The following is a 27,103-nucleotide window of genomic DNA, read 5'->3' as shown; positions in this document are numbered from 1 at the left end:
GAGAACCGGTAACTGCAAGGGAGGCCAAAGAAGCTTCACTCCCCTCAAAAAAAACAGACCACATCAGGATGGGACGACAAAGAATCACCATTCATCAGCCCCTGAAACAGGCAAGAGCCGCAATCTGCACCTTCAAGGAATTAAGGGACAAACCTTTATTCAACCCATCTTGCAAAAAATCCAGAATAAACGGGATCTAAACTGAACAAGGAAGAACACTATGTTCCTCACACCAGGCCTCAAAAACTCTCCAAACCCATTTATAGGCTAAGGAAATGGAAAACTTTCAAGCACAGAGTAAGATGGCAGTCACACGGAGGAATATCCACGCTTCAACAAGAGAGTCCTCTCAAGGGCCAAACTGTAAGCCAGAACAAAGTTGGATCCTTGTGAAGAACCGGACTCTGCTGTAACAGATCCATGTGTCACAGAAGACGAAGGAGGGGTCTCTGCTGATCCACATACCACGGATGCCTGGGCCAGTCCGGCGCAACCAGGAGTACTAGCCCCCTGTGGTCTTTGATTTTGCGAATTATCCTGCCCAGCAACAGCCACAGAGGAAATGCATAAAGCAATCTCTTCCGGCCAGACCTGTACGAGAGCCTCTGTGCCCAGGGACCATGGATCTCTCCTGCAACTGTAGAATCGAGGAACTTTTGCATTGCGAGAAGTCACCAACAGGTCTAGTAACGGAAGACCCCAGCAATCCACAATCAGCTGACAACACCCATTCTCCTGGGACCAGACTCTCCCTGTTGAGAAAGTCCGCTCTTATGTTGTCTTTTCCTGCAATGTGAGAAACTGAGATAATCTGTAGATGTCCTTTCACCCATTCCATAAGTTGGTCTATTTCCTGCAATACTTGCTGGTTCTTGGTTCCTCCCTGGCGATTGATGTAGGCCACAGTCGTTGTGTTGTTCAACATCACGCGGACTGCCTGACCCTGCAGCCTGTGGCCGAACTGCATGCATGCCATTCAGACTGCCTGAGCTTCCAGGCGATTGTTCCAGCGGGACTCTTCGACATTCCAACACCCTTGGGCTGTCAGCTCCTGACAGTGAGCTCCCCAACCCCAGAGACTCACATCTGTCATGAGCACCAACCAGAATGGGGAGGACAAGGGAACTCCCTTTCTCAAATGAGCCTCCTGCAACCACCATTGGAGGTGAGAGCTGATTTCCAGCTGCAAGTGGAGCCAAAGCAAATAGTCCTGAGATTGCGAGTTCCAACGAGACACTGAGCACTGAAGAGGACGCATATGCGCTCTTGCCTACAGAACCACTTCCAGGGTTGCAGCCATCAAGCTGAGCACCTTGTAGATAGGACCACACCATCATGCATATATTGATCACCAACTGACAAACCTGAGACATCAGTTTTTTAATCCGAACTTCCAGCAGGAAAACTTTGTCCTGCCCTATGTTGAACCAAACTCCCAGATACTCCAGCGACTAGGATGGCTGAAGACTGCTCTTGGCCAGGTTCAACACCCAACTGATTCTCCTGCAACAAGGAGATCTCCTTGTGAGTCACCAGGTGGTTCTCTTTCTGAGACTTGGCTGGAATCAGCCAGTCGTCCAAATATGGGTGCACCAGGATTACTTCTTATCTCAAAGCTGCTGCTACTACCACCATTATCTTGGAAAACGTTCTGGGGGCGGTGGCTAGACCAAGGAGCAGTGCCCGAAACTGATAATGGCACCCCCAGCACCGCAAAATGTAGAAAACATTGGTGTTCCAAACGAATGGGAATATGAAGGTGGACCTTGAACAGATCCAGGGAGGTCAGAAATTACCCGGACTGCACTGCCATTATTACAGAGTGTAAGGTTTCCATGCAAAAATGTCACCTTCAAATGGCAATTGACCCTTTTGAGATCCAGGATGGGAGAAAAAGAACCCTCCTTCTTGTCACAACAAAATAAATGGAATATTGCTCCATACGTTCTTGAGACGTGGGCAAGGAACTACAGCCCTCAGCCTGAGAAGCCTTTGAAGCGAAAACTTCACTGCTGCTGCTTCTGCGGGGAGTGGCAAGGAGACACCATGAACACGTCCCAAGGAGTACTCCAAAATTCCAGTACATATCCTTCTAATATCGCCTTCAGGACCCATTGGTCTGATGTAATCTCGACACACCTCTGATAAAAGAGAGAGAAGAGTCGTCTTATCTCTTGTTCCAGAAAGCGGTCGGCAAGCTTCATTGAGAAGCTTGGAAAGGTCCGCCACCCGAGCCTGCTCCTCTCTTGGGCTGTCTGGGACGAAAGGACTGAGACCTATCAAAAGGCCCAGTCCTCTGAAAGGTAGACTCTCTCTAGCAACAAAACCGCTTGGAACCCTGGAGATGACCACTCATACCAAAGGGGCGCTGCAATTGCTTCTTATACTCCGGCAAGCAAGAAACTGGAGATTCACCCCACTTACTGGCCAGTTTCTCCAACTCGCTCCCAAACAAGAGCAAGTCTTTAAAGGGCATCTTTTTAGATTAGCTTTGGTGGCTGCATCAGCTGACCAATTGTCTGCTAAAAAGGTGGCAGCAGGTTCCATAACCGCTCTGGAATTCCGTCCAGAGTCGTCAACCTCCTGAGAGAGAAACAGACAAGATCGTGCCACTAGAGTGCAACAGGAAGCGATCTGTAAAGTCATCACCACTGCCTCAAAGGCTTGCTTAAGGATAGCCTCAATCCTCCTATCATGTACATTCTTCAAGGCTGCTCCTCCCTTCCTTGGGGATAGTCGTCCGCTTAGAGGCAGTACAGACCAGGGCATCCACTTTGGGAAAACGCAAACCCTCTCTCACAGCCGGATCCAGGGGGGTACAGGCCTTCCAATGTCCGACCCCCCCCCCCTGTAAAATTTGCCTCTGAAGCGTCTCATTAAAGATCGATCAATTCCTGAATGGCATCCATCACAGGGAAAAAACAAGAGGCTTCACGCAGGGAAACCAAAATGGGATTCTTCTTTGGCTCCAACATGGCATCCGAACCAGGAACACCCAGCTGTTTCAAAGTCTGGGAAGTGTCGGCAGTTCATCTCTATGAAAGAACCTCAACATGGTTCGAAACAGTTCCAGTCCTGGAGGAATTACCCCATCTTCCAGGAAATCAGGATCTACCTCATCAATGCCATTCGGATTCCTGTCGAACACCTGCAGGGGGCTGAAGCGAGCTCCGGTGCCGAAGCTTAGGACTGCAAGAGGGAGGAGCCACCAGATGAGGGTCCAACCTGATAGGATTGGGTGAAGCAGAGGACTGCTCCCGAAGAAAAGCTTGTAAGCCTTGAAAAAATTCCACCTAAGAAAAGCAGCCGGATCCAAACCAAGCCCATAAGGAACGGAAGCTTGTCCCACAGAACTGCCCTCGCCTGCGGCGGAGCCAGTCAAGGGAGTATCAAGGTCTGGCATCCCTCCAGTCAAGGCCGTAACCAACCCATCATCAGAATGGGAGGAGCTAAGCTTAGCAAAATCCGAGGAAGACAACTCTTCCTGAGCATCTGAGCAGCACTGACACACAGGGTAGAAGCCAGGTCAGGCTAAGAAGCCATAATATGACAGGCATCACAAATAGGAAGATGCTTAGACTTCTTGTTTACTGGCGCCATCGCAATGGTAAATGTGCGTCTGAACGGCTCGCACATAAAACTGAAGCACTGCAAAAGCAAGCACGACAGGGCACGCACACAACTTATGCGCCAAGTCCAAAAGTTGTGTGCATAAAAGGCGTGCCCAAAAATGAGCGTACAAAACGTGTGCAGAGCAGACTGCACATACCAACAGGCTGTAGAGAGCAGCAGAGCATGCACAGGAGCACACAAAAAAGTCTCCACAGCCTACCATGCGGCATGCAAGGAAAAGGCCTAACTGCAGGGCCTAGCTCACCGGGGCCGCTCAACCCACCAAGCTGCCCAGTTTCCCAACCTCAACGGGAGCGGGAACAAATGGCACGGCGTGCCAAGCACAAAGACCAGAGAAAAGTCCTGAAACCCCTCTAAATGTGTCTGCTGAAAAGGTAAAAATTGCTATTTTGGAAACCCAGATAAAAGCATTCCACAAATTAAAAAGACTGAAAAAGGAACAGGGTTCTCCCACAATGGCTAAATTATGCTATGAAAGAGACTATTAAAGGCAAAAAGGCATCCTTTAAAAAAATAGAAAGCAGGACCTAACAAGGAAAATCTCTAATCTTTTTGTCGATGTTCCTTTGTGGTTTCAGAGTTTACCTAATGAATTCACATCTGTTTCCCAGATTGAAATTTCTAATATTTTGGTCATGAATACCTCATCCTCTTCATTAAATCCCTGCAAAACTATTACTCTGAAGGCCACAAAGGAGTTATTCATCCCCTTTTTAACTCAATCTGTAAATGCATTGTTGATGGAGGGGTTGGTTCCCACCCAGTTAGCTACAATTTCAACCTTTACTCAAAAACCTTTGAGGCTATTGAAAACGTACCTCTTCAAACTGGCTTTTTTCTGATTAATTTGATCACATTTATTTTAGATTTTAATGAGACTTGTCACAGATGGCATTTATATTGTATGGGGTTTTTTATGTATGTTCTTCTGTAAGCCACTTAGAGCCTCTGGCACTAGTGCCATATAAATAGCAATAAATAAAACTAGGAAAGTGCATAAGCACTGACAAATTAGATATGAACTACTATCTAAGAGAATTTGAGGAGAGACTTTCCATGGGAGCAAAAACTTTCAAGTACATTTAAAATTAATAAAATTGCAGGGGATTCAGTTGAGCTGTTAGATGCTGGCAGGGGGCTGGAGGGGGTGAAAAGGGTAAAGGGGGAGGATAAGACATAGAAGAAAAACAAAATTAATTCTTTGTTTTGGTCTTTACTGTGGAGGATATTGAGGCCATACTCACACTGGAACCATTTTTTGTAATCAATGATTCAGAGGAACTGAAACAAATCAATGTGAATCTTGAAGCAGTGCTAGAGCAAAATTATAAAAGAAATAGTAACAACAAAACCACTCACAACCATGAGGAGCATTCTTAATTCCACAAAATCCTTTTTTTTTTTATTATTTAAAAAATTATAAGGGAATTTGTATCAGAATTGAAAGTGCTCTTTTCAGTACAATCTCCAGGTTCTTGCCCGCAATGGGCTTCAACCAGTATCATGCAGAAGCACTAGATTTTACGTCATTTACTGCTTTCCATATATCAATTTTCATTTTTCTACTTTTTATTCATTTCCCATAAACTTATTTTCTCTTTTGTGATCCTACTTCCCCATTATTAAAAAATAATTTATTTAACTTATCTTTTCTTGGCTTTGCTTGCACTTATGTCTTTTCTTATGCCAAAGATACCTTGTATTGCTTTTACTACCCGCTGCGGTGCTCCCACTGTTCTACGCCCAACATTGACAATATTTCGGCAAGTTGCCACGCCTTCTTCAGGGGACTCAACCTTTTTCTAAAATCAAAGAACACAACAAACATCCATCAATTATTTCACTTATTCAGCTTTTTCCTTATTTAATGCTCTACAATGGGACTTACTCTTTTTTGTATGGCCCAATTGGGCTCCTGTCCACAGCTCTCAAAAACGGCATCTACCGCTTGAACGTCCATTACCAGAAGTGTGGTTTATATAGACGGACCCTCATTTCACTTATCATCCAATCAGATTTTACTCCTCACATAAAAACTGACCAATCCACTTCTTTATTCAGTCCTGCTGGATGTACCGTATTCAATTTAAAGATCCACCGTTGTTCTTTTTGCAATAACCTTTGATTCACGTTGCCACCCCTCGCATCGCAGCACACAGTTTCCAAAACTGTACATTTCAGGTCTTCAAATTCATGTCCTTTGTCTAAACAATGTTGTACCAACGGGGCCTCTACTTTTTTACATTTTAAAGCGCTTTTGTGTTCGTTCAAATGAGTCTTAAGTTTTCTCATTGCCTTCCCTATATATAACAGATCACAGAGGCACCATGCTGCATACACTAGTTTACTTGGTAAGCATGTTGTCCTCATTATAGATTTATAGCTCCATAATTTTTTCAAAGGTAAATTACTGTTGGAATGTGCTTGTGCACGCATTGAACAGGAATTACATGGGAAATGTCCCACTTGTTCAGCTACCCTTGCTCCAGCTTCTTTATAAAAGGAATGTACTACTTGATCCTTTATATTACTACCTCGCCGAAACGCTATAATCGATTGTTCCTTGAAAACATATAACTGTAAGACATGCCAATGTCGTCTTTTGCTCCTCACTACCCCCTGTATTTCTGGGTAATACAGTAAAACACAAGTCAAACGTTTTGAACTCTCCTTTTTTCTGGTATTCAATAGGAGATCCCTGTTATTCCAGTGGGCCTGCTTCATAGCTCTCCTCACCACCTTCAATGGATAACCCCTCTGTACAAATTTTTGACACACATCCTTAGCTTTCTCTTTATATTCCTGTGTGGTTGAACACAGTCTTCTCAAATTTCGGAACTATCCAAATGGGATATTTCCTAGCGTGTAGCAGATGGACTCAGAACAAGTGGGTATAGTGTGCTCGTGCTCGCAGTTGGAGACTGATCTGACGTCAGCACGGGTACATATACCCCCACAGGAAGTGAAGCAACTCAGTAATTTCCGTCTTTAAAGCAGTTTGGAGCGCCTGCACGCTCGCTGAGCGTGTTTTCCAATACTACTTTCTAAATTTCTAAGAAGATACCAGAAGACGAGCCCCGCACTCCTGCGGTGATACCCTCGGGTCCCTCCCCCAGTTGAGTTTCCCGAGGTGATTTCCGCGATCCCTCGGAGGTCTACGCCTCGGTCCGGTGGCCGAACCGCGGCAGGGATCTAGCCCCCGAGCGAGAAGGGCTCGAGCGTGGCTGAGAGGCGCCTCTGTCCCGGCGAGGACTTAGTCCCGAGCGAGACGAGTTAGGCGGCTTAGAGGCAGCGGGTGCACTTCCTCAAGTGCGGCGGTGAAGGTATTTCCCCTCTCCCACCGCAGCTGGAGACCGCCCGGGTTTCAGCCGGGAAGCGCCGAAGATCAGATAAAGGCGTACATCTCTTACTTTTTGGTCTCCGAAGTACGAGGATTGGCGGCGTTGCCTGCATGCAGCACGCCGTGGAGGTCGCCATTTTGTCTGCCTTGTTCAGGTATTGAGTGCCCACGGATAGGCGCACACGGATAGGCGCCTGTTGATAGGCGCACAACGCAGCATTGCTAAGCGTACGCTATTGAGCTATTATTGAGCGCATATTATTATTGAGCGCATATTGTTGAGCACATATTGCTGAACGCATATTGAGCGCATATTGCTGAATGCATATTATTGAGCGCATATTATTGAGCGCATATTATTATTGAGCGCATATTGCTGAACGCATATTATTGAGCGCATATTATTGGCAGCATATCGCATAAGCACCGGCGCCCTGTATTTGCAAGACGCGATGGAACACTTAAACGCTCCGGCGTCTCCAGAGGCGGCACCTTCTGATTCCGGCGTGAAAGCTCTTGGCCTGTGCTCAGCATGCCAGCTTAGAGCCACACAGAGTGAGGAGCCAGACTCTTTTTGTGCCCAATGTAAGGAGGCCGTGGGAGCCTCGGGCCAGGACCAGTCTCAACCGAGGTTTACCGACAGTTCCCCAGGGGCCACCCCGGATCTAGCGGGCCGACTCGAACAGCCAGGAATCCCGGGGGACCTGGAGCCCCGACGGCTAGAGACCGCTTCCATTTCCTGGGTGGACTTATTTAAGGGGATCCACGCCTTTGTACAGATGCAGTCGGCTTCCCGTCCAGGCCCTGCTGCCTCGGCTGACCCTGTCCCCGGACCCTTTCGTCCTTACCGCGGGCACCCGCCTCCGGCCAGTCCGGCTCATGCGGATCCTGATGTCTCGGAGGACGAGTCCGGACTCCCCGAGGAGGGGGAACTTCCCTCGGGGTTAGAGCCATATCGAACTATGAGGTGGTTCTTTCCCAAGGAAGATCTCTCCGACCTGGTTTCTCAGTGCCTGACGGAGTTGGCTATTCCAGGCCCCCAGTACCATGGAGGCATCCAATCAGAACCCCCTGCTTGGAGGGTCTTCGTCAGACAGCCCGCCATTTCCCCTTCCTGCAAGCGGTGCAACAGCTGATCGATTTGGAGTGGAATGCGCCGGAGGCCTCATTCAAAGGGGGTCGGGCCCTGTCTGGCATGTACCCCCTGGACCCGGCAATCAAGGATTTGCTGGCGTGCCCCAAGGTGGACGCCATAGTTAGCGCTGTGGTCAAGCGCACTACCATTCCAGTGAAAGGGGGGGCGGCCCTGTAGGAGGCTCATGACCGACGCCTGGACGCCATCCTGAAACAAACCTTTGAGGTGGCAGCTCTGTCTCTGCGGATCGCAACCTGCTGCACAGTGGTGACACATTCCTGTTTCACAGATCAGGAACAATGCCCCGGCAGCGGACATGGAGTCAGCTCTCTCGTTCCTCATGGATGCCGCCTCCGACCTAGTCCGTACGACAGCCAAGGGGGTCTCATCCTCAGTAGCAGCCAGGAGGCAGCTCTGGATACGGAACTGGTCAGCCGATGCTCCTTCTAAGACACACCTCACCAGAATGCCCTTCAAGGGTTCTCTTCTGTTCGGCAGCGACCTAGACAAACTGGCCAGCACATGGGGCGCCTCTCCAGTACCTCGACTGCCGGAAGACAGGTCCAAGAGAAACCAGCGCACCTTTCCGAGGCCCTCCAGAGGTAGAAGCTCCCAACGCTTCACTCCCTATAGGAGTCGCTACCAGGCACCTCGTCCTCAGGCCAGGAACCTGTCCTTTCGGACCAAGCAGCACAAGAGGGGAGCCGGCTCGGGTTCAGGTCCCGGCCGCACCTCACAATGAGAATCAGCCGATCCATCCGGGGGATGAAGCCATAGGGGGCAGGTTAACCCTCTTCTACCCCAGATGGGTCGAGATTACGTTGGACCAGTGGGTCCTCGCCATCATCCGAGAGGGGTATTATCTGGACTTCCATCACATCCCTCCGGACAGGTTTGTGGAATCTCCATGTCCAATCCACAAGAAGGCGGCATTGGAAGGCTCCTGTCCTTGAAAGCCATAATCCCAGTACCTGCATGGGACATGGATTCTGGGCATTATTCCATTTATTTCATGGTACCCAAGAAAGAGGGCACTTTCCGACCCGTCTTGGACCTCAAGTCAGTCAACTGATACTTAAAGGTCCCGAGGTTTCGCATGGAAACTCTGCGCTCCGTCAAGACTGCAGTACAGCCAGGGGAATTCCTCACGGCCTTAGACTTGTCAGAAGCCTACCTGCATATCCCGATCCATCGGGATCATCAGCGCTACCTACGCTTCAAGGTTCTGGGACGGCACTTCCAATTCCGGGCTTTGCCCTTCGGGTTAGCCACGGCGCTGCGGACCTTCACCAAGGTGATCGTAGTGGTAGCAACCGCGCTCAGACGGGAAGGAATCCTTGTCCATCCCTACCTAGACGATTGGCTGATCAGGGCGAAATCACGAGAGGAGAGCCATCAGGCAACCAACAGAGTGATCTCCCTTCTGGAAAGCCTGGGATGGGTAGTCAACCTAAACAAGAGTTGCCTAAGGCCTTCCCAATCACTGGAATACCTGGGAGTCCGGTTCGACACCCAGGCAGACAAAGTCAGCCTAACTACCAAGAGAAGGTTAAAGCTCTAGACGCGTCTACATTCCTTGATGGGAGCCAGCCGGCCCATAGCTTGGGATTACCTGCAGGTTCTCGGTCTCATGGCATCCACCCTGGAAGTGGTACCATGGGCAAGGGCCCATATGAGACTGTTACAACACTCCCTCCTCTCTCGGTGGAGCCCACGTTTACAGAACTACACCGTGCATCTACCTCTACCCGCCAGAGTGCGGACCCAGCTACGGTGGTGGTCGCAGTCCGACGACATGAGCAGGGGGTCGAAGATGTCCTCCCCCACGTGGACTCTGCTCACCACAGAGGCCAGCCTGAGCGGATGGGGAGCACACTGCGAAGAGCTCACCGCCCAAGGGCGGTAGAACAGAGAAGAGTCAGGGTGGAACATCAACCGTCTAGAGACACGGGCAGTCCGGTTGGCCTGCCTGCGATTTGCTCACAGACTGAGGAACAGAGCAGTCAGAGTGATGTCCGACATCACCACCACGGTGGCATACATCAACCGACAGGGCGGAACCAGAAGCCAACAGGTGTCCCTCGAGATAGCCCCGCTGATGGCTTGGGCAGAGGCGAATCTCCAGGACATCTCCGCCGTCCACATTGCCGGAAGGGACAACACCGCGGCAGACTTCCTCAGCAGGGAACGCCTAAATCCGGGAGAATGGCAGCTGTCCCCCACAGCCTTCCAGATGATTGTGGATCAGTGGGGGACTCCGGACATGGACCTACTAGCGGACAGGTCCAATGCTCAAGTACCCAGATACTTCAGCCGCAAGCGAGATCCGTTCTCGCACGGGATCGACGCCCTGGTTCAACCATGGCCTCCAGGTACCCTGCTATATGCCTTTCCGCCGTGGCCCCTGCTGGGCGCCCTTATACACAAGATTCAGAGGCACAGAGATCTAGTTCTTCTAGTGGCACCAGACTGGCCAAGAAGACCCTGGTACGTGGACATGAGAAGACTACTGACAGGGGAGCCCCTTCCCCTGCCTCCTCTCAGGGACTTGCTACGTCAAGGTCCCATCCTCCGAGGATCCGGCTCAATTCTCTCTTACGGTCTGGCCATTGAGAGGGCTAGACTGAAGAAAAGAGGTTACTCGGAGCCGGTGATAGATACACTCCTCCGAGCGCGCAAGTTTTCCACATCCCTCACCTACATAAGGATCTGGAGAGTATTTGAAGCCTGGTGCGACACTCATAGCACCAATCCACATGCGACCACAATCCCTATTGTTCTGGATTTCCTGCAGGATGGGCTTCAGAAGGGTCTCTCCCTAAGCTCCATCAAGGTTCAGGTGGCTGCGCTGTCTTGCTACGGTACCAGGAGGGATGGCAAGACCATTGCCACGCACCCAGATGTTTCCCGCTTCCTGAAAGGAGTCAAGCACATTCGTCCGCCACTGAAGTGGCCAGTGTCCTGTGGAACCTCAACATAGTTTTGGATTTCCTCGCGGGATCCACCTTCAGACCCCTTCGGGGCTTGTCTCTCCGTTCGCTAACTTTGAAGATGGTGTTCTTGCTGGCAGTGTGTTCAGCACGCCGCATCTCAGAGCTACAAGCGCTGTCCTGCCGTGATCCCTTTCTCAGGCTCACTCCAGAGGCTATCCATCTTCACACGGTTCCCTCCTTCTTACCTAAAGTAGTCTCACAATTTCACCTCAACCAAACCATATCCTTGCCAACCACGGCAGGTTTGAAGAAGTCTGAAGAAGGGCATTTGCTACGCCATCTCGACATCGGCAGATTGCTGCCCAGATACCTGGAAATGACAGAAGCAGTACAAAAGACGGACCATCTGTTCATCCTTCACAGCGGGAAGAAACAAGGGGAAGCGGCCTCACGGCCAACCATCGCCCGCTGGATCAAAGAAGTTATCAGAGCGGCCTACGTAGAGTCCGGGAAGTCGCCACCTCTGCAGGTCAAGGCTCATTCCACCAGAGCACAGGTGGCCTCGGGCAGAATCTAGGATGCTGTCGCCCGCGGAGATATGTAAGGCAGCGATGTGGTCCTCCCTCCATACCTTCTCCAGATTTTACCGTCTGGACGTCCAGGCCAGGGAGGACACAGCATTTGTGAGGGCAGTCCTACGCGGTCCTCAGGCAGCCTCCCACCCAGTCCGGGAGTAGCTTTTGTACATCCCACTTGTTCTGAGTCCATCTGCTACACGCTAGGAAATGTTGAGATTACTTACCTGATAATCTCCTTTTCCTTAGTGTATGCAGATGGACTCACCATCCCGCCCAGCTGCCAGTATACATGGGTTTCACCAATTCGAGGTAAGGCATGTCATTTCTTACACGAGAGCGTCCACTCTACCAGGTGTCGACGCCTTCCGGTTGGGAACACTGGCGGTCTCCAGCTACTAACAATTGGTCAGGGGAATCCTGTTTCATTAATTACTTGATCGGTAAGTACACATATATCCATAACAGCTTTTGCAAGGAAGATTACTGAGTTGCTTCACTTCCTGTGGGGGGGGTATATGTACCCGTGCTGACGTCAGATCCGTCTCCAACTGCTAGCACGAGCACACTATACCCACTTGTTCTGAGTCCATCTGCATACACTAAGGAAAAGGAGATTATCAGGTAAGTAATCTCAACACTATCCCTCAAAATCTGCGGATGGCAACTTGTATAATTCAACAGTGTGTTCCAATCTGTTGGTTTTTGGTATATCGTGAAAAAAAATTGGCTATAATAGAAATCTGTATGTCCAAGAATGGCACTGTGGTGTCACCATAGTTGTAAGTAAACTGTAAGGAAGGATCACAAGTATTTAACCAGTTCATAAACTGTTCAAACAGTTCACTACCTCCAGTCCATAAAATAATGTCTATGAATCTACACCAGAACAGGATGTATTGTTCATATGGTGAATTTTTTATCCATTGCTGTTCAAACTGTCCCACGTACAGACTGGCCACACATGGTGCCTTTGTGGCTCCCATTGCTGTTCCTCCTCTTTGTTGGTAAAATACCTCATCGAATAAAAATAAATTTTCTTTCAAGGCTAAGGTCGCTAACTCAACTACAAATTTCATTGGAGTCCATGAGCCAATACCCCCACTGTTAATTTATTATAAATCACGCGCAAAGCTGCATCTTGAGGGATATTTGTGGACAAAGACACAATATCGTTACTAGTGATACTCCCGACAAAGGGACATTCATATCTTGAAGGGTCTTAATCAGCTCACCTGAGTCACGAATATACGATGGCAAGCCTGGGACCAATGACCTTAGAAACACATCAACATACTGGAATAACGGTTCCAACAGCGATCCTTTTGCTGATATTATTGGATGTCCTGGTGGATGTTCCAAATTTTTATGAACCTTCGGCAGATGGTAAAAAACCGGAGCTATTGGATGATCCACTATCAAAAATCGGAAGTCTTTTGTTGTAATCCATTCCTTTTTCAGAGCTTCCTCCAACAACACATCAATCTGCTTTTTCAACTCCCAAGTCATGTCTGCTTCCAAACGTTTATAGAATTTTTGATCCAAGAGCTGTCTTAAAGCTTCCTCTCTATACATCATTCTATCCATCACTACTACAGCTCCTCCTTTGTCCGCTGCCTTAACGATTATATCTGGATCATTCCTTAGGTCCTGTAGTGCACAGTTTTCTTCAACTGATAGATTACTTCGCTCTTGTGATGTCTTCCATTGCACTCCTATATCATTTTGTACTAGTTTAGAAAATATATGGATTACAGGATCTATATTCCCTGGCGGACACTAACTAGAGTGTGGAGTTACTACTGAGCCATCTAAATAAGCCTCAGTTGTCTTAGTGTCAAAAAATAATCTCAGCTGTAAGAACATAAGAACATAAGAAAATGCCATCCTGGGTCAGACCAAGGGTCCATCAAGCCCAGCATCCTGCTTCCAACAGTGGCCAATCCAGGCCACAAGAACCTGGCAAGTACCCAAAAACTAAGTCTATTCCATGTTACCATTGCTAATGGCAGTGGCTATTCTCTAGGTGAACTTAATAGCAGGTAATGGACTTCTCCTCCAAGAACTTATCCAATCCTTTTTTAAACACAGCTATACTAACTGCACTAACCACATCCTCTGGCAACAAATTCCAGAGTTTAAATTTGCGTTGAGTAAAAAAGAACTTTCTCCGATTAGTTATAAATATGCCCCATGATAACTTCATGGAGTGCCCCCTAGTCTTTCTACTATCCGAAAGAGTAAATAACCGATTCACATCTACCCGTTCTAGACCGCTCATGATTTTAAACACCTCTATCATATCCCCCCTCAGTTGTCTCTTCTCCAAGCTGAAAAATCCTAACCTCTTTAGTCTTTCCTCATAGGGGAGTTGTTCCATTCCCCTTATCATGTTGGTAGCCCTTCTCTGTACCTTCTCCATCGCAATTATATCTTTTTTGAGATGTGGCGACCAGAATTGTACACAGTATTCAAGGTGCGGTCTCACCATGGAGCGATACAGAGGCATTATGACATTTTCCGTTTTATTCACCATTCCCTTTCTAATAATTCCCAACATTCTGTTTGCTTTTTGACTGCCGCAGCACACTGAACCGACGATTTCAATGTGTTATCCACTATGACACCTAGATCTTTCTTGGGTTGTAGCACCTAATATGGAACCCAACATTGTGTAATTATAGCATGGGTTATTTTTCCCTATATGCATCACCTTGCACTTATCCACATTAAATTTCATCTGCCATTTGGATGCCCAATTTTCCAGTCTCACAAGGTCTTCCTGCAATTTATCACAATCTGCTTGTGATTTAATTACTCTGAACCATTTTGTGTCATCTGCAAATTTGATTATCTCAATCGTATTTCTTTCCAGATCATTTATAAATATATTGAAAAGTAAGGGTCCCAATACAGATCCCTGAGGCACTCCACTGTCCACTCCCTTCCACTGAGAAAATTGTCCATTTAATCCTTCTCTGTTTCCTGTCTTTTAGCCAGTTTGCAATCCATGAAAGGACATCGCCACCTATCCCATGACTTTTTACTTTTCCTAGAAGCCTCTCATGAGGAACTGTCAAATGCCTTCTCAAAATCCAAGTATACTATATCTTCCGGTTCACCTTTATCCACATGTTTATTAACTCCTTCAAAAAAGTGAAGCAGATTTGTGAGGCAAGACTTGCCCTGGGTAAAGCATTGCTGACTTTGTTCCATTAAACCATGTCTTTCTATATGATCTGTGATTTTGATGTTTAGAACACTTTCCACTATTTTTCCTGGCACTGAAGTCAGGCTAACCAGTCTGTAGTTTCCCTTATCGCCCCTGGAGCCCTTTTTAAATATTGAGGTTACATTTGCTATCCTCCAGTCTTCAGGTACAATGGATGATTTTAATGATTAGTTACAAATTTAAGAAACTTCTGAAAAAACTCACACACCTCAAAATGGTCAAACCTTACTGTAGGTACAAATGACAACCCTTTATCAAGCACACTCACATGTTCATTAGTTAATTCCTTTTGGGACAAATTAATCACAGCTGATCCTTGCTTGTCTGACCTCTTATGACCGTGTCCATTGGTCTCTGGAACCTCTGGCCCCCTTGTGTGTCCTGATTGGTGGATTGGAACCTGACCCTTCGATCCTGTCTGGGTTCTAAAAAAGATGCTTGTTGTCTACTACTTCCCCCGCTATTCCCTACTGTGCATGGCAGATAGTCTCCTGACGAATCATCTGAGCTGGAGTCAAGTGTTTTATTTTGGATAAACATTTTCTTTAACTGTGGATTCATCCAGAAATATATCGACCCTTTCTTATAATCCTGCTCGTCTCTAGCAAACTTTTTCAATTTCTGCTGTTTAACTTATTCTGTGAAACTATTCATGGTACCTTGGAACTCCTTCCAACGGGACTCAAAAGTTTCTTCATTATTCTGAGCCTTTATTTTCTGTTCTAGCTCCTCTTGCGCACGTTGTAAACACTCTGCTGTTAATTTAGCTCATTCAGTCACTGGCAGCATTAAATCGAGGGAGCATTTGTTTAATATTTGATTCCATTTTTGTACAAAATCCTCATGTTCCACATACGGTTTTGGTTCCTTCACCATCCTTAACCCACGTGGTATTCATTGGACCTGACAATATTCCACCAAAGTCCCATAATGTAGGTTTGTTCTTACCAATCTCTTATTCAATCGTAACAAACTGTCCCAACTCTCTCCTTGGGAGAGAGTTGTTTAAAAATGTGAGGGAACTTAAGCCATATTGTGTTTACATAATTCAAACTAAATAGTAACACAATTTGTAATCCACCATGAAATTGTCATACTTGTGTGTAATATAAATGCTTTCAAATAAATAAATAAATGGTACCTGATAGTATACAACCCAAGACTCTAAAGGAACTCAAATACAAAATTACATACCTAATACCAGTAATCTGTAATTTATCATTCCAATCTGCCTCTGTGCCTAAGAATTGTAGGGTAACATATGTAATGCCAATTTTAAAACAAGACTCCAGATATGAACTAAATAACTACAGACAGGCAAGTTTGACATTGGTGCTGGGTAAAATGGTGGAAATTACTAACAACAAAATTACCAAACATATGGTTAAGCATGTTGAAATGGAGAAGAAGCCAGCATGAATTTACAAAAAGGAGGTCGTGTCATACTAATTTATTTGAATTCTTTGAAGTAATGGACAAAGGTGAGTCATTTGATTTAGTATATTTGGATTTTCAGACTGTTTAGGAAACTTAAAAAGTTAAGGAATAAGAGACAAAGCATAGGAAGCTGGTTAAAATATAGAAAAAGACTGGAACTAAATGATCAGTATTCTCAGTGGAAAGAGACAAATAGTGGAGTGTCTCAGAGATCTGTACTGGGACTGGTATTTAACTACTTAATAATCTGGAAGAGGAAGCTATCAGTGAAATGATCAGATTTGCACAAATACTTAAAGTAGTTAAAACTCAAGTAGACTGGGAGGAACTACAGAAGGATTTACCAGATTAGAGAACTGGAACTTAAATGGCAGATGAAATTGAATGTGGAAAACTGCAGTGATGTGCACAAGGAAAAATAATCCTGTTGGTGCGCAGTGCTTGGTGCCGTATTAGGAGTCACCACCAATGAAAATAATTTTTGTTTCATTGTGGGTAGTACATTGAAATCCTCAACTCAGTATGTGGCAGTAGTTTAAAAAAATGAATACAATATTAATTATTTATTTATTCAAATTTGATATCCTGCTTTTGTCACTTTGGACTCAAAGTGACGTATAAAATAAACTAATTAAAACACCATAATACAAAAATGTTAAAAATAACAAACATATCCATGTATGAAAGTTACCATCACAAGAAAATAACATTTCTCCCATACAGTGTTTACTTTGTCTCCCTCATATTATACCCCGTTGCAGGGTTAAAGCATATGAGCAAAACCACTCAAAAGATTTCATTTAAAAGCCTGCCCAAATAACCAAGTTTTTATCTTCTCCATAAAGCTCAGGTATTGAGCTTCTGAACTTATGCCTTTTGGGACTAAATTCCAGAGTACTGGACCTAGTATTAAAATAATTGGAAAGGAGTGGAAAACAGAACTGAGAATATTCCAATGCCTCTGTATAGATTTTTAGTGCAACTGCAGCTTGAGTATTGTATTCTGTTCTAGTTGTGGCATCTCAAAAAATATATAGTGGAACTAGAAAAGGTACAGAAAAGGGCAACAAAAATAATAAAGGAGATAAAGAAAGGTTAAATAGATTAGGGCTGTTCAGCTTGGAGAAGTGAGAATGAAAGAGGATATGATAGAGCAGGGGTAGGCAATTCTGGTTCTGGAGTGCTTCCAATAGATCTGTTTCTCAGGACATTCACAATGAATATGCTTGAGATTTATTTGCATACCATGGATGTACTGAAAACCAGCTGTTTGTGGCACTTCAGGACTGGAGCTGCCGACCCCGTAATAGAGGTTTATGAAATCATGAGTTGGGTGGAATTCATAACTAGAGAACAGTTATTTACTCTTTCAGATAAAATAAGATCTAAGGATACTCCATGAAACTAATAGATTTAAAACACATTGTAGAAAATATTTTTTCATGCAATGTACAATTAAACTATTCAATTTGTTGCCAAAGGATGTTGTCAAGATATCTAGTATAGCTGAGTTTAAAAGGGGATTAGACAGCTTCCTGGAAGAAAAGTCCATATTAGCTTGATAGACTTGAAGACTGCCCCGCTCAACCCTGGGAGTGAGCAACAAGAAATAGATTTACTCTTTGAGATCTGCCTAATAGTTCATAGAGGTCCAGATTAACTGCTGTTGGAGACGGGATGCAGGGCTAGATGGAGCCTTGGTATGAATTGGCATAGCATTTATGTTCTTATATGATGCAATACTTGTGTTTTATATATAGGTATAATTCAGGTTCCATTTAACTTTCTTACCCCATTGGTTTAGAAACTAGTTTCTAACTGCTTTCTAATTGCAACATGAATGTACTAAATCACTATGGAAGCCATTTGACTGGTTTGAAACCAGTTTCAAATGGACTACAAGAAATGTCAGTGAGGATTTTACTGTATCTTATGGAACAATGGTTTAAAATAATATGAATCTATAGCAGGGGTAGGCAGCTCTAGTCCTGGAGTGCCACAAACAGCTCTCTTGCCAGGATATCCATAATGAACATACATCAGATATATTTGCAGGCACAGTATACTTTGCATATTCATTGTGGATATCCTGAAAACCAGACCTGTTTGTGGACTCTAGAACTGGAATTGTCTACGCCTGATCTGTAGGAATAACATTAGAAATAGCTTGTGACAGCTGTTAAACTGTATACAACGCTGCAATCATTTGTCTACTGCAGTAGTACAGACAATGTGAAATTAGTTTTCAGCTTCTAGTAAACTCTTACAAAACAATATAATTTTGGGAAATAAGATCAGAAAATGAATGAGCATTTTAAATTCTTACAAATAAGCTGATCCATATAAAGTTAGGAAAATTGTCTAAAAGAAACAAAATTAGAATAGCTCTGTGCATTTTCTTTCATAAATATAGTAATAAACTTCCTGTTTTACTCAGATGCCTTTGACAAACGGACAGATGTGCCAGTCCTCAAAGCCTCTAGCAAGCTATAGTCAAGTCCATCACACTGCTCCCCAGGCCACAATAGCACGACACCCCTCCAGGGAGCAACTGATTGATTATCTTATGTTAAAAGTTGCACACCAGCCTCCATTTACTCAGTCCCAGTGTCCTCCCAGACAAGATCATGAGACTGGAAAACAAGAGGTTGGTTCCAAAATGTCTTACTTTGAAATTGTGTTTTTAAAGCAGCAGTATTAGCAAAATTTTAAAAAAGTAGATAAATGCAGTTGGTATTTAAAATAAAATTGTTATAAGCCCGTTTTCTGTTCAAATTGGAATTCATTTTTTAGGAAAGGTTTGCGCTTAAAGTTCTTAAAAGTTCCTCTTCCACAGTTATCAGGACAAGTCTAATACAGTTTTCATACACAATTTCAACTCACTAGTTGAATGTGCATTTGCTGTAGACTTGCTGCTGCTTGTATGCACATTAGGAGATCAGAGAGTAAGTTCCATATTAATCCTAGAATACTTAATCCTGCTCAGGAAGGTAGTTAAACTGAATTATTTCCAGGAGCAATACATTGTGGATTAAATGTATGTGAATGGAATTTTATAGCTATTCCAGAACTAACTTTGAACAAACCCAAACAATGCTACATTTAATAATGGAATAATTTTGTGTAAAACAAACAAGGATCAAAAGCAGACTAATCCAGAACTCTAGAAAAAATGATTGATCCAAGAAAGCTTGATAAGTGGTCAAGAATATGGCATGTAGGATATAATGTAAAAGATCATGTATTTTGGAGAGCGGAAATCCAAAAGAGCAGTATATCATTTGGGAGGGTTAGGTACTGACCTGCACCAAACAGGAGAGAGATTTCAAGATAATCATATCAGACAATCTCATGTTTGCAAAACAGTGGGATAAGGCAGTGCCAAGAGCCCAAAAATGCTAAGGTGCACAGTGGAGAAGTATTACTAGTAGGAAAAAAGGTGACAATACCTGTGTGCAAAATATTTGGTGTATTGTGTTCAGTTCTGGAGACCGATTTAGTAAAAGAATACAAACTGTCCAGAGAAGGGCTAACAGAATCTGCACCGAAAGCCCTATGAAATGAGATTTAAGGGCCTAAATATCTATACTCTAAAGAAGGGAGAGGAAGGATATAATAGACATTTAAATACCTCAGTGGTATAAATAAGGCACAAGAAGAAAGCATTTTTTTTCCCAGTGGAAAGGAAGTTCTAGAGCAAGAGATCATCAAAGGGCTTCAGTACTGATCCTTACCAGAATTTCATACAAGACATCACACGGTATGAAGTCTGGAAATAGCATGAACTGCTGAGCAGTAGTTTCAGGGAAATCTGTTTTTTAAAACAGAGAAATGTCCATAATCGTGCACAAATTGTATTTTTTAAAAAGTTGCAAAATTAAAAGAAATAGAATGTTAGGAGAAAAAATTAAACCTAGCTATAAAAGCAAATAAGGCAAATATATAGAGTTATGAGCCAGACAGCTTTGTATTCTGGAGAATCTATCTAGTGCTATAGATTTTTTTCAAAGAGTATGATTTTGTTTCTTTACAAAGAACTGATAAAATACTCATCGCTATAACTTCTATAATGCATTTTCACTGTCACCTATATTGTTTAAGCTATTTTATAAAGAGATTCTTTATTTTTCTTTGAATCAGAATTTTCAATGCAACTCATTAGTTAAGAACCTTAACTTTCTTTCTAACACTCCAGATTCGTGTGAGAATTGAGAAAGATCCAGAGCTTGGATTTAGTATATCAGGAGGTATTAGAGGAAGAGGAAATCCATTTAGACCTGGTGATGATGTAAGTAATTCCTTGATGTAATTGTTCGTATTGCATGGTAAAGAGCATGTAATCCTGTATCTGAAGCACTTATGCATACACATACAGGATCCATGAGCCACATAGTAATATACAAAGAGAGAGTCCGATATTCAAACTGCACTTAGCTGGTTAAGTCGGACTTATCGGATTAAGTAGCAGCCATTGAATATCCGGCTGGTTAAGTGGCTGCCACTTAGCCAGATAACTTGTGGGCAGGCAGTGGGCATAATAGGGCGCCACTACTTAGCTGGATAACTTATCCATCTAGCAGGTCTAAACTTGGACAGAAAAGACTTTTCTGGCTATGTAGCAACAAATATGGGATATTCAGCTGTGTAGCTGTGCAGCTGAATATCTCAGCTAAGTTAGCCGGATGTCTGTCTATTCACTTTCATAGTTTTAGGCTATATTTCATTCAGAGTTCCACCACTTCTTTCTACAGAAACTGCTCTCTTCCACCACCTTATGTCTTCTGTATTACATTTATCCACTGTAGTCATTCTTTTGGATCTTTCAGTGGGTTTTCACATTACTGACCACTAAATTCTGCTGAACACTTTGGCATCTTTCGGCTTTTCATACTCATCTCTTACTCATTGGCCTTCATGTGTAACTGCACTTTTACTGCCCTTGTCAATAACTTTTTCTCGCAATCACCTTTCTCTGTGAGCATACTGCAAACCTTGGTTCTTACGGCTTTGCTCTCTTTCATCTAAACCCACTCCCTAGGCTTCCTCATCTCTTCATACTATTCCTTTTTCTGATAATACAGTTTTTCCCAACCAATTAATCTTTCTTACCTTCCAGATAAAATTTTCCCCACCTATTTATGCCTGCTGCTTAAAAAAAACCCCACTAATTCTTATCCATAAATTCCAAAGGAAATTAATGTGAAATAAATAAAAATTGATATCCCTACGTATCCAGTATCAAACAGTGAAATGTTTATTTAGCTTCCTTGATGAAAGAGTCTGAGATTTGGTGACTTACAAAGGAGCAATTATTCCTGTAATATGACATTCCAATAGACAAGATTTCATGACTGTACATGGTTAAATGGGGAAGGAAAATTTATGTGAAAAACAATTGCTAAAAAGTTTTAATTTTTCTCTTTAAGGGAATATTTGTAACCAGGGTACAACCTGAAGGACCAGCATTTAAACTGTTACAGCCTGGTGATAAAATAGTTCAGGTAATCAATACAACTGACTATCAATCATATATTGCCATTTTTCTGTTCATTAATACCCATACTCTTACTTATTCCATGCCTTTCCTTTCATGGCTAGTCGGGAAACTCAGGCAAGTATGGTTACTAGATTTTCTTACTTAGACTTTTCTGCTTTCTCTAGCTAATTTAAACTATACAAACAAAATATAAATTACCACATACTTGGTCATTATAACAGTGAATCATTACACTGATATACTCTGATTTTGAAATCATGCAAAAAATGTAATTTTGCACTTCAGGCTGGGTCATAGTGTTTGCAAGTACACAAGTGGTTTGCAGTAGTTTCTTTTGCTGCTGGCAGCTTTAGTGAGTTGCTAGGCAATTTATTTTAATTTTACTTTTTAAAATAATATGGTACATGTATTACATGGTATGTAATATAGGTTAGACTTTTTCTCCATTCTTACTAGGCCCCTTTTCCATTTAAAGTAGTAGTACTTGGACAATAGTACTAAATAATTCACATGGCAGTTAAAATCAGCATCTCCCTCATTTGCTCATATTTTTATTTCAATTCTGTAAAGGCATTAGTATTTAACATTTTTGAAATGCCAACTACTTAGCCCTCTGCCCCCAACATTTTTTGTTTAAATTAAACTGAGGCATTGCTCTGCTGATCTTCAGAAAGGAATTTAAACATAAGATTGTCACATAAGGTATGAATATAGCATCAGTTGTTACTACTACTATTTATTATTTCTAAAGCACTACTAGTCACATAAGAGACAGTCCCTGCTGAATGGTGCTTGACAGTCTAATCTTTACAGACAAGAGTATGAGAAATGGTTAAAATTTAAAAGCAGACTTAAAAAAGGTGAATTTTTAGACTGGATTTGAGTATGGTGCACTACTGAAGAACTCTATTCCAGGCATATAACTCAGCAAGGTGGAAAGTGTGGATTTGGGAGTTTATGGAGTATGAAAAGGATACTGCGACTTGCCTGATAAACACAGTTTACGAAGAAGAGGTAGGGAGAGAGGAGATAAGTAATGAGATGTAGAGTGAATGCATTTGTAGATAAGCTTGACCCATATGCAGAAGTGGATGGGGAGCCCAAGTGTCCGGAGAATAGGGGTTCTTGGTCAACAAGTAGGATTAAATCAGCCATAACCAATAAGTTATGTCATCTGGTAGCATCAAGACAGACCCAGCTCTCAGAGCTCAGACATCACTTCAGAACATGCGTGGGAGTTCCCATATGCGATTGCTGCCTCGAGAGCCTCTCGTTCTTTCTTTGTCCAAGCTACCACACAGACAGATTTCCCAGTCTCTCTCTTTTTTTGATATATAGAACATAATAAATGATGACAGGTAAAGACCAAAAGGTCCATCTTAAAGTTTGCAATTTTTCAACTTGCTTCATTTTTATTGTTGCCTCAACAACCCCTCAAAAGAAGCTGGATAAACCGAAGGTGAAGAAACTTGCAATCAATGGATTCAAGGCCTGAAGGTTTGGGTGCCTTTTGTCCATCATGTACACTCACATTCTGTGCTACTGCTGGTCTGAACATGATGCACCAGATGTGTCTGCAGGCCTTTCATACCTGTTACTGGAAGATGGAAGATCTCTGGAAGTCTGTCTCGGGTGAGGCCCTGAAGCCTCAGCACAAGGGTGGGCAGCACAGTCTCTCTCCCTCCTGGATTGAAACCTCTTCAGACCTTTACTGCCACAAAGTGTATTACAGGCCTCAATCCTGCACCACCAAGTTCTTCATTGGCGCCACTAGTCATTGGCCACCAAGCTCTTCATTGGCACCTAGTGAGGAAGAACCCCATCTGGGTATTTGAAAAATATGTTCCCTCATACTCCAACACAGAGAGCTCTTTTGCAGATGGAGAAGGTGAAGGATTTCTTTACCTCCTTACTCCCAAAGGGCCAGAGAGGGAGGATAGAACCTTTATTGTCCAGGATGGATGAACATTCCCCACCTAGCAGGGTTCAAGGAAATCCCCAAAGTGCCCAGGCATCCCCCTCAAGAAGCTTCACCTGTGAGACTAAGTCCATGTGAAGTCACGGCTAGTTCCCTCTTGTCTGGGTCTCAGTTTGTTAGGAGTTCCTACCTGTCCTTTCTCCATCGGACAACCAGGGATCCCCTTCATTGAAGTCATGGATGAGTGTTCCACTGTGGTCTAATGATGAGGGGGTCTATAAAGATGCCTTTAGACCCTTCTCCAGCCCTGCTGAGGGATACCTACCCTACTGAGGATCTTAGCTAAACTTGCTTTCTGAAGAAGGTGGCAGATCAATTATCCCTTAATCTCAGGAAGGAGGGAGACCTGAGAATGTAGCCTCCAGTCTGCTACAGAGTTGGCTTCTATTTCAGTGCATGTTCTACTAAAGGATATCCATATGAGAATGTGGCAGTCTCCTATATCTTGCCTACTCATGGCATGCAAGATCAAATTGAAGTACAAGATCTAGGTTTCTCCTGGTTTTGGAGGAGTTCAGCTGCAGCTTCGCTCTGTAGTAATGGAATCAGCTTTAAGTATGCAAACACTTGAAAGAGTGTACTAATATGTTGCCCAGGAGATACTAGAGGGCATTGAGTACCTTTGGGAAGAAAGTCTTCTGGGGTTCAATGCTTAGTGCCAGAATTGCAGCCCACCACCTCTTCATGGCACAGTATCTGCAAAATGAATACAAAAATTAAAACACCTGGCAAACTCCAGAGACCCCCATCAGTCTGATTTCCAGTGTGCATTGGCAGATGTGGAAGAGTGCAGAAAGCAACTAATCCAGTCCACGCATGAGGCCTTTGATATTTCAGCCAGAATGTCAGCATTTTCTGTTGGGGACCAGAGCCTTGCTTGGTTGTGAACAAGTGGACTCCAGGAGGATTTCCGCTACCACCTGGTTGGTGTCCCATTACAGAAGCGATCCTGTTTCTGAACAAAGTACAGGGGATAACCCTGATAAGAGTATGAGTCCACTCTGCAGTCACTGTCTACATTGCCAGTGGAATACCTACTACATCACGGCGGCAGTTCTGCTAATTCAAGTGGACATTCTATCCTTCTACCCATTCCAGCGGCATTGAATCCTGCCCTCTCGTTCTTATCAGCTTCCGGCCAGAGGTTGGGAGAGAGAAAGGCAACAACCCAAAGTGCTACAGCAACCATAGATCACGCCTGGGACAAGTTCTTGAAACTCCAGTGGGGAAGGGTCTAGTCCTTTTTAGAATGGGGCCATGGACAACTTGGTGCTGAGAATTGTGAAATATAGCTGCCACTTGCACTTCTTGCACCCATCCCATGAACCGGTGGATATCAATATTCAGTTATGACCCCACCCAGTCAGCTCAGCTGCAGCTGGAAGTAACAACCCTTCAACTTCAGAAGACCATAGAATCTGTGCCTTTGCAGGGGCATGGCACAGGGTTCTGCTCCTGGTACTTCTTAATTCCCAAAAAGTTGGGGGGAGGGGCTAAGGTCCATCATGGATTTGTGGAACCTGAACAAGTTGCTGGTCTGGGAGAGGTTCAAGATTAAATTGTTTCAGACAATTATACCATTCATTCAGTTGGAGGACTGGCTGTGCACTCTGGATCTGAAGGGTGCTTATTCTCACATCTCCATTCATCCCACTAATCGGAAATTCTTCAGGTTTGCGGTAGGGATGGGCAGTATCACAACAAGGTGCTCCTGTTTGGCCTCTTGGCTGCGCTGAGGTTGTTTATGAATTGTCTGGCAGTTGTAGCAGCACAGCTATGGAAGCAAGGCATCTGCATGCTCCTGTACCTGCACTATTGGTTAGTGAAGGTCTCTTCCCTGTTGGGTATCCTTGGGTATCCTGGAATCACTTTGCACAATGATTCCACTTCTACAGTCCCTGAATTCACTGTAAACGTTTCAAAGTCCAACTTGATTCTATTTGAGGATCCAGTTCATAGAAGCTTGGATTGACTATTTTCAAGAAAGAGCCTTCCTATATTTCAAAAGGGCCAGGACTCTAATGGGCCTCATAAGGTCCCTTCTACAATAGGACCATACATCAACAAGGACTGTCAATACCTTCCTAGGCCCTATGGCAGCAGTGGTCCATGTGTCCCTCTGACTGACCTTCATCTGCAGGGCCTCTGGTGGGTCCTCTGGCCTCATGGAATCATTTACTCCAACTCTTATCTCATTGATATTTAATTCCTGCAATGTCAGCCTCTCTGCAGTGGTGGATAAACCTAAAGGTTCTGGTGATAGGACTTCCAATGCATGTCCCAATGCAACAAGTGGTGCTATATATACTGCTGCCTCCCCCAAAGGATGAGAGGCGCACACAGTTCTTTCATGGACTAAGGAGTGCATTCCCAAGTGGAAAATTGTATGCAGATCAACCTGCTGGAACTATGGGCCTCCAATATGCATTATATATTATTTATTGTACCCCACTACTATCTGTGGTGTGGCAGGATATACATTGTTAAATTAAAGAGCTTTCTCCCATGTGAACTCAGGTAGAAGAATCTTGATGTAAACGGACAGTCAAGTCCCCATACCTTACATATAAAGAAACAAGGAGGCACAGGTTCTTATGCCCTTTGTGAAGAGGCCCTACAAATCTGTTCATGAGGTTGTCATCACAATTCATATCTCCAAGTGACCTGTCTTCAAGGCATTCAGAATATGCTGGTAGACCATTTCAGTAGAGTCCTGCAGCCTCACGAATGAGCCTTAGACCTGGAGGTTGCAAACAACTTGTTTCTCCATTGGGGAACCCAGTGGGCACTACGTGTCAGCCCTCCATCCTGCAAGCAAGGCTGATGGTTGTTCCCTTGTTCAACGGGAACAACCAGCCTGCTGCCACATCAGGGCCACTCTGACCCTGACAGACAAACACCTAGTATAGTCTGAGAGGTCACAATGCATCATGGAATCCCATCCCTCCTAGGCCAAGTCTCCCCCAGGCTCGGATACACCCGCCATAGGACCTGGTAAACAGAGCCAGCTTACCTAAGTCCTTCCCCCAACAAAGCTGTGACCATTGGCCCTATCATTAGAAGAGAAACTTTTGGATGCCCTTTTTTAGTGTATTTAGGAAGAGGTCCAGTGCCATATCAGACAAGTGAAGAGTTTGGCACATTCCATGCATAACCAATCATGCCTAAATATAACCGCCGAACCAAGTGGTAAAGCTGCCAATTTGCTTACTAAGCTTAGCTACCCATGTACCCCATTAACATGAATGCTATAACCAGTGGCAAGAGATTTATTTATTTATTTATTTATTTAAACATTTTTATATACCAGCATTCGTTGTGGACATCATGTCGGTTTACAGTA

At 44.2% G+C, this 27,103-nt stretch overlaps 1 protein-coding gene across 5 annotated transcripts in view; it reads left to right on the top strand.

Moving 5' to 3' along the window:
* Nucleotides 1-27,103, top strand: part of ERBIN (erbb2 interacting protein) — a 716,810-nt gene that overhangs the window by 670,753 nt on the left and 18,954 nt on the right. For 4 of the 5 annotated variants that reach the window (XM_029576020.1, XM_029576010.1, XM_029576000.1 and 1 more), the window contains 3 exons: nucleotides 18,723-18,932; nucleotides 20,481-20,573; nucleotides 21,712-21,786. In XM_029576020.1, the coding sequence (XP_029431880.1) occupies nucleotides 18,723-18,932; nucleotides 20,481-20,573; nucleotides 21,712-21,786 (378 nt within the window). The remainder of the gene's footprint in view (nucleotides 1-18,722; nucleotides 18,933-20,480; nucleotides 20,574-21,711; nucleotides 21,787-27,103) is intronic. The other variant, XM_029576039.1, reaches the window with a different exon arrangement.

The sequence above is a fragment of the Rhinatrema bivittatum genome, chromosome 1, assembly GCF_901001135.1.
Source record: "Rhinatrema bivittatum chromosome 1, aRhiBiv1.1, whole genome shotgun sequence".
In the NCBI taxonomy this organism is placed as follows: domain Eukaryota; kingdom Metazoa; phylum Chordata; class Amphibia; order Gymnophiona; family Rhinatrematidae; genus Rhinatrema; species Rhinatrema bivittatum.
The sequence above is the reverse complement of the archived record's forward strand: the minus strand, read 5'-3'. Positions and strand labels throughout refer to the sequence as shown.